Source organism: Anopheles arabiensis, chromosome 3 (assembly GCF_016920715.1).
Source record: "Anopheles arabiensis isolate DONGOLA chromosome 3, AaraD3, whole genome shotgun sequence".
Taxonomy (NCBI): Eukaryota; Metazoa; Arthropoda; class Insecta; order Diptera; family Culicidae; genus Anopheles; species Anopheles arabiensis.
In genome coordinates this window covers 62,385,056-62,393,137 of record NC_053518.1, presented here as the reverse complement: position 1 = coordinate 62,393,137, position 8,082 = coordinate 62,385,056, and the positions used below count along the sequence as shown (strand labels likewise).

The 8,082-nt window shown below is 40.2% G+C and overlaps 1 protein-coding gene across 1 annotated transcript; it reads left to right on the top strand.

Annotated features, from left to right (window-relative positions):
* The first annotated feature begins 2,954 nt into the window (after positions 1-2,954).
* Positions 2,955-7,554, top strand: LOC120902511. The gene is made up of 10 exons (XM_040311323.1): positions 2,955-3,332; positions 3,398-3,445; positions 3,506-3,701; positions 3,796-3,915; positions 3,979-4,070; positions 5,026-5,171; positions 5,302-5,687; positions 5,759-5,979; positions 6,043-6,560; positions 6,628-7,554. Exons 1-10 carry the CDS (start codon positions 3,275-3,277, stop codon positions 6,661-6,663), a joined length of 1,821 nt encoding a protein of 606 aa, XP_040167257.1. The 5' UTR covers positions 2,955-3,274; the 3' UTR covers positions 6,664-7,554.
* The last annotated feature ends 528 nt before the right edge of the window (positions 7,555-8,082 follow it).

The window sequence follows — 8,082 nt, the reverse complement described above, 5'->3', positions numbered from 1 at the left end:
TTACCTTAGAGAGGTAAAAGTTCCACGAGTGGTGTATGGAACATTCCCTGCAGAAGCACACCTTCATTTCTTTTGTGATGCGTCTGAGAAGGGCTACGCTGCATGTTGCTATGTTCGAAGCCAATTGTCGAATGAAAGAGCAACAATGCAACTTCTCACATCGAAGACAAAGGTTGCTCCACTCAATAGTAAGCATTCCATAGCTAGGTTGGAATTGTGTGGGGCACACCTAGCAGCACAACTTTACGAACGCATAAAAAAGGCGATAGACATCAGCGGTCCGGTACTATTTTGGTCGGACTCAACAACGGTAATACATTGGCTTCAGTCTCCACCCAGCTGTTGGAAACCATTTGTAGCAAACCGTGTGTCACAAATCCAGCAGTTGACCGACGGGTGCACATGGCGTCACATACCAGGGATAGACAACCCGGCAGATTTGGCATCTCGAGGCTGTTTGACAGGCGAATTGTTGAACAATTCATTATGGTGGCAGGGTCCAGCATGGATATGTTCGCCAGAAAATGAATGGCCCAAATCAGCAATAACTTCCGGTAATCAAACCATCGCAATTGAGAAGAGATCATCCGCTATCGCTTGCACAGTAACAGCACCTGAACCACACGTTATATTTTCGCTCTATTCCTCATTCTCAAAACTACGGCGAATAATGGGCTATTGCGTGCAATTCCTTAATCGCTGTTCTCATCGACGCAATTATGACCGCAAGGGTTTGACGACAGCCGACCTGAAGCAAGCGGAAGAAGCTCTGTGTCGTCTTGCTCAACGCGATTGCTTTCAGGAAGAATTGAAATCCCTTCAACGAAAGGAGCCAGTTTCAGCATCGTCAAAACTAAAGAGGCTGCACCCGCAGTTAGGAGTCGATGAAATCATCCGCGTTGGCGGGCGTTTGGAAAATTCGTCCCTGCAAACTGAGGCCAAACACCCGCTAATCATTCCCGGAAACCACCCGTTGGCAACCCTGTTGATGAAATACTATCATCTGTTGTTGGAACATGCCGGTCCCCAGTTGATGTTGAGCTACAGTCGTCAACGTTATTGGGTAGTCGGTGGTCGAAACGTGGCTCGGAAAATGTATCATCAATGTTTTAAATGTTTTCGAGCACGTCCAGTTTCAACCGAACTACTGATGGGTGATCTTCCAGTCGGAAGAGTAGTAGCAGCACGACCGTTTTCCGTGAGTGGTATTGACTATTGTGGACCTGTTTTTGTTAAGGGCCCACACAAACGAGCTGTGGCAACCAAAGCATATGTTTGTATTTTTGTTTGTTTCGTCACTCGAGCCGTTCACATTGAATTGGTCTCAGATCTCACCACAGATGCCTTCATCGCTGCGCTTAGACGTTTCGTGGCTCGACGCGGGCTTCCAGCCGAGCTTCATTCCGATAATGGCACAAACTTCAAGGGAGCCAGCAACCAGCTCAACAGTTTATATAAACTGTTTCGTTCCGATGATTACCAGACAGCCGTGCAATCGTGGACCCTGGAGAAGGGCATCACCTGGAAGTTCATCCCCCCTCGAGCTCCCCATTTTGGTGGGTTGTGGGAAGCAGCCGTGCGGTCTACGAAGCATCATCTTCTGCGTGTGTTGGGCAGCTCCTCGCTGTCGTTCGAAGACATGGCGACGCTATTGGCGAACATCGAATGCTGCCTGAACTCTCGCCCCATCACGCCGCTGACGGATGACCCAAGCGATGTATCGGCGCTCACTCCGGGCCATTTCTTGGTTGGTGCACCGTTGCTTCAAATTCCGGACATCGATACGACACAGCTTCCAGCGAATCGGCTGACCCATTGGGGACACGTGCAACAATTGTCGCGTCGATTTTGGGATAGGTGGCATCGCGAATATTTGCAGCAGTTGCAAACTAGATCAAAATGGTTTCAATCAAAAAATGATTGTATTACTCCCGGAACATTAGTCATCATTAAGGAAGACAACATTCCATCTAGTCGCTGGCCATTAGCTCGTGTAGTTGAGGTTTATCCAGGAAAGGACGGCACCGTTAGGGTAGTCTCTCTATACACAGGAAAGGGAACTAAAGTCACTAGACCAGTAACGGGAATTTGCGTGTTGCCTAAGCAAGACTAGTTAAAATTTGGCAATTTTAAGGTGGCAGCATGTTGACGAATGAGTATGCAACCCGCGTTACACTTTCTCTCGCTACGCGCCGACAGATGGCGTTGTCTGTCCGTCGCCATGCGTGTTGACACTAAACGTTCCACGTATGTAATGCGTCCCACCATTTGTAATTGTGTAATCTTGTAATCTTGTAATGTTTACGCATCGCTACAGCAGCACGACGACGATTAGTACACAACCATTTGTAAAATAAATTGAATTGAGAGATTAACACACAGCAACGATTAGAAGCTTGATTTTCTTTGAATTTCTCTATTCTCGCATCATCTAGTGTGCAAATCGCCTAAGGTCCTTAGCGGGTAGCCAAAGGTTGACACTTGCACACGTTCTTCGGTGTTCTGCGGTTCTGCGCTGTTATTTTTGGTTCCCTTCCTACCCTTTCCCCTGGGTTGATCAAGTGGCTTGCCCGCTGGTCGCCTTCGGTTTCCCCCTACCCTTTCACCAAGGTTACTCAGTGGTTTCCACCGATAGCCTTCTGGTACCCTTCCTTCCCCTCCCCAAACCAAAAATCGCGGAGTAGGCCGCTCGTTACTCGTAACACCCCCCTACACAACCCCTTTTTTTTTTTGGTAGACCAATTTCGTTCCACCAATTGATGCAAGTTCTACAGTGTAAACCAACAAGTTAATATTAATTTAAAAGATATTTTAACCAAGAAGTTTATTCGTAAAAAAATTATGTACAATTGACATTCTTTTGTTATTGACATTTCCAAATTTCCAAAAAAAAAAAAATACCCTCCGGATGAAGACCGTTGCTCTAAATCCATCACTGCTGCTTAGACGAGTGTTATTTATAGTCCAGTAGGTGATCAGTGTACGGCGATCCGAAATGAGACCGATGCTGCTAACCACAATAGAAACAAGAGTGTTCTTTCTCTCTCAGTCCATGATAACGATGGTTAGTTAATCGTACTCGAAATTCAGTCCATATTCGCGAGAACACCCAGCTGTTCTGTGGCGTAGGTCTAGCATAATGATCACATCTCTCATTCAAAGGTGATCAAAGGTTTTACTATCAGATGCTTGGTACGTTTAACTAAAAATAACACGTACGTCTCAACGAACGCGATGAATTATCAATCAGTCTGGCTTGTGCCTCATCTTGAAGATGACAGCGTACATTTGTGTGTTTATAAGTGTTTTAATTTTAGTTACAACACTGCATTGTAAGTTTCAGTCTATGAAAAGTATTCTTGGCGATTCTTACAATTCATTATATTTTTTTTGTTAGACTCTGACGCTTACTGGCGTAACGATCTCAAACATGAAGCTATTAAAGGTAATTAATTGACCAAAAGATCATTCTTATAAAGGTGCTTAATATTGAAGTCTATATCAGGATTAAAACAAGAAAACATTTTAAAACGACATAAGAGGCATGAAGTTTCTCATGCAACTGCAGACGACAAAGAAGGATTGCAGCTGGAGTTTCCACATATAGTTCCTGTAGCACTTGGTGCTGGAGGACGTGGTTGCCTAGTGGTATTGCTGTCTGAAAATTTTGTCGTTGGATCAGCGCACTGTCTACACTCCAGGTAGTTTATCAAAAATCATAAATAATAATGTTTGTCATTCATGAAACTAATTTATTATACAAATATTTTTTTTTACGTTTGCAATATTTTGCAGCACTTCTGTATCAGTCCATGGAGAATTCGTTAATGTCTCAAAAATTATTATTCACCCTATGTACAACGCACGTAAAAAAAATTATGATATTGGATTATTGAAGCTCGCGGCAAACGTGAAGTAAGAGTATAATCACTGTTTTGTCTTAAAAAATCAATGCTCATTTTCCCAATTTCTGTTAAGTATACAATCAACTGTTGTACCGGCCTGTCTATGGTTGGATGATAATATAAACATTGCCAATGTTAAATTGATTGGAACAAATGAATTTTTTGGTAGGTAAATCCTAGAACCGTAGAGTTTTACTTTCCTTTCATCAATTCAAACTTCATTGAATTTAAAATTCATTTCATAATTTCACTACAAAACTAAATATATCATATATATTTATTACAATGTCACACGGCAGATGAGAACTACTTAAAAATAGTTGTCATGAGTGCTAAAACCAGGAACTAACAAGGATAATGAACTTGGAAAGTGTTGTTTTTGGACAGAAATTTTGATTACTGCATCTTGATAGCTGAATGCCAATTAGCATAGATTAAAATCGAATGAAGAAATAGCAATCGTAAATAATATAATTTTATGTTGCATCAGTTCAGCAACTTTAAATCCGTAGAAGGTTTTCTCTTCAAATTTGTCCACAATTGACAAAATTATTACGAATTGTTGCAAGCGAAGATTATTTGCCCTCAAACACTTACATGCACCCATAACCCATACCAGCATATAACTTCGATCAAATCTGTAAAAGCGCGCTCACCTATTACGAGCAGTGTCGGGCAAAACTGTACTCGTTTACAAGCAACGAGAGTTACAGCATTGCATTTAGATTTCTTTCAAAGGGTTTTCTTTTGCTTCATTTTTTTCTCCAAAAAATGTTAAAAGAACAATAGCATAATCCATAATGTATCGAACATAGCAACAGTACTGTACCTTCACCAATGCTTAAATGATCACATAATTGCAGGTTGTATTGCATTCAATATGTCATGATCTTTTACAGACGTCTCTAAGATTATTTCGATACCAGTTAATGTTCCTAATGGCTTCTGAATTTTCTACAACGAGAATATGAGGAGACGACACAGTATGTCAAAAGAAAAAGCACTACTACTACTAATTGGACGATCTTTTATTTTTTATAGGTATCAATTTGCCGATCGAACACTAAAAGCTTTTACATTCGGCACGTTTGTTTAACATTTCTTCTCCGATTGTTTGCAGACACAAAATCTATAGTGCAGACCACGAGGATCACACTAAAAAATGCCGAAAAATGTCAACCATACCTCAATTATATCTCGGTACTCACTGGATTCTCACTTACAGTACATCAGATGTGTGTCTTTTACGAATTCGAAGAACACTGGGTATGTATAGCTATGCCGAAACGCATAGTACTCTTCTTTGGGTTTTTGTACCAAACATTGAAATCACTTTCCTCGAAAATATTTGCATTACCCTATGGTTTTATTTTGCTCATTATTCCTATATTTTTAGCGGTGGAAAGGTGGACTAGTTTATGTGGATTTAATTTATGATAACCACATTGTTCCATTTGTTATTGGAAGTGCCTCGTTTGCTCCGATTAATGGTTTACATAGACTACATGGATTTAGCAAACTGTCCAAATTTGTTGACTGGATATCCAAAATCATGCGCGAGGAAGGGGCAGATGTATCGTTTGAGCCGTTGATTTGTGCCAAGCGCCATTTAGAATATCGACGTCAAAATAACAACACAAAATTATTCGAGCCAAACATCGCTGTTGACACCACGGTATCCATTCACAGCCACCCCGATGCGCCTCACACAAAGATTTGTGCAGGAGTATTGATAAGAAAAGATGCCGTGATCACATTGGCACAGTGTGCGAGCAATTTAATGTGAGTAGTAGGTTGGAAACTCATCGATGACGGTTTCGATAAATCGTGCTAATCTAATGATCTCTTTACAGGTCTTATACTTCCAGAGTAGTTTTAGCCGATGGGTCATTCATTGCGATCCGAGATATCATTATTCATCCCGACTACTCGGACGATTCTCTCTACAGTAATATAGCCATTTTAAAACTTGTCTCGGAAGCATCTGTTACTCCTATCGAAATAGCACCATATTATTCAAAACATGATAAAATAACATTGTACGCTAGTGTGATCAATGGCGACCAATCAAAAAGTAAGCAGAATTGAAATAATTTATCGAACAGCATATGATCATACATTTTATTTTATTTTACAGATAACAAGTTCTTTGCCGTCCATGGACTTAACGTGCGGTTCAGTTACGAATGCAACCCGTCGGAAGAGCATCATTCTCGACTTTTGAAAGGATTGCATCCTGAACATATGTGTCTACAGAATAATCATACGCTTGTTCCGGGTAGCTGCGAGGCACACCCAGGTTCAGCTGTATTTTGGTATCATAATGATAAAAAATACTTGCTGGGGTTGTACATGCATGGGGAAAACTGTGGCTTCGGAGATCAAGCGCTCGGTCTGTATGTGTATGCATACAATGCCTGGGTCCACTCAGTTCTAGATACACCATTGCAAAAATCTCTGGGCTACGTTTTTCCATTCTTAAAAACATCGGACGAATGTTCTTACCCAGATGGTGCGACAGGTACTTGCGTAAGCCATATAAACTGTCCCAATATATCGAAAAGAGCTGGAAAAAGTTTACCAATATTTTACTGCAGTAGCAGAGCAATTGTGTGTTGTCCTAGACATTTGGAAGCACAGAAGGAAGAGGAACATGTAAGTCAATAGCAAATGTGGTGTTCGATAAAAACATTTCATTGAATCTTTTCTATACTACTTTCAGGAAGGAATAGCGTTTGCTTTCTACCGTACTGTATAAAAATGTCATCGATGTACATATATTTTTTTTTGTACAACGTATTATTTGAGTGTGGCGTAATGAAGTTTCTAGAGTCTAGACGAATTTAACGACAACACTGCACTTGAAGTGTGACAAAACAACAGATGCACAGTCGTGATTCGAGACAACGTCAATCGGATTGATCATTTCGTTTTCCAAATACAGCTGGAACGTTGCTACCCAGCAAATTTTGTCATCCGACATCAGTAAAGTTTTTTACTGAAACGGTTCAGTAATAGAATATTTAACTGATTTTGAGCATAAAGGTAATGTTTTTACTGATTTTGTTTTCAGTGAAATAATTTGCTGGATGCATTTCAGTAATACGCATTTTACTGATAATCAGCAAAATAAGCGTCAAATCAGTCAATCAGAAAATGCAGAAAATCATTCTGTCAAATAGACCTGTTAGTCAGAACATCCACACAAATCCATGCGGTGCTCGCTTGCTTGTGATGTGAAAAAAAGTTGATTTTGGTAGGCGCTTACAGACACCCTGGTGAAATTTCAGATGAAATTTCGGCTTACGGGACTAATTTCAAACAATTGACAGTGTTGGTGTTGGTGTTGGTGTGTCAAATATTTGCTACAATTAACAGTGCCTGATGAAATTTCGTTGAGTCTGTGAGCGCTTACTGAACTACCATAACTTGTTGCGGCAAAATACAGTTTAAAAACTGTATTATACATCATAAAACATGGATGAACATAAATTGAGAGACTGCCAATCGCTGCGCATCAATAAAATACTTAATTTGGAATAAATATTTCACTTTTCAATAATAATAAACTTTTCAGTAATATGCTAATGGCATAACTATGATTTCTATAAACAAGCTGTCATTTTGGTGAGCACCCAAAATTACTGAATGATTCAGAAAATATTATTTTTACTGAAAGGATTACTGAATCTTCAGCTAAAAAAAATTCAGTTGAATTCAAGGCTCAGTAAAAGTTCAGTTTGTGAAGGTTTTCTATGTCGATGGGTTTTTACTTTACTATCTGTGGTATCTCACTCAAATTTAGCTCATTTGATACATAGATTATCTAGAAAAAGTTAACACAACCTGCAAAAATATGACGGATACTGTATTTTTAACTTAAATTAAAAAAAACTTCTTCTATCAACCAGCCCGATCTCTTTCCCGTTGACTGGATGCCCCATATTTCATTGACTTTTTCCAGTAGTCTTCTTCTTCTTCTTCTTCTTTGGCAAAGCAACCGCTGTTGGTCAAGGCCTGCCTGTACCCACTTGGTGAAATGAGCTTGGCTTTCAGTGACTTATTGTTACCATAGCAGGATAGTCAGTCCTACGTATGGGGGCACGGTCTATTCGGGATTTGAACCCATGATGGGTATGTTGTTACGTCATACGAGTTGATGACTGTACCACCAGAC

Excerpts from the sequence above, each read along its gene's own strand:
- LOC120902511 (XM_040311323.1), top strand. The coding sequence starts at position 3,275 with ATGACAGCGTACATTTGTGTGTTTATAAGTGTTTTAATTTTAGTTACA. Across the intron at positions 3,446-3,505 it reads CAAACATGAAGCTATTAAAG|GATTAAAACAAGAAAACATT; the intron begins GTAATTAATTGA and ends AGTCTATATCAG. Across the intron at positions 3,916-3,978 it reads AAGCTCGCGGCAAACGTGAA|TATACAATCAACTGTTGTAC; the intron begins GTAAGAGTATAA and ends ATTTCTGTTAAG.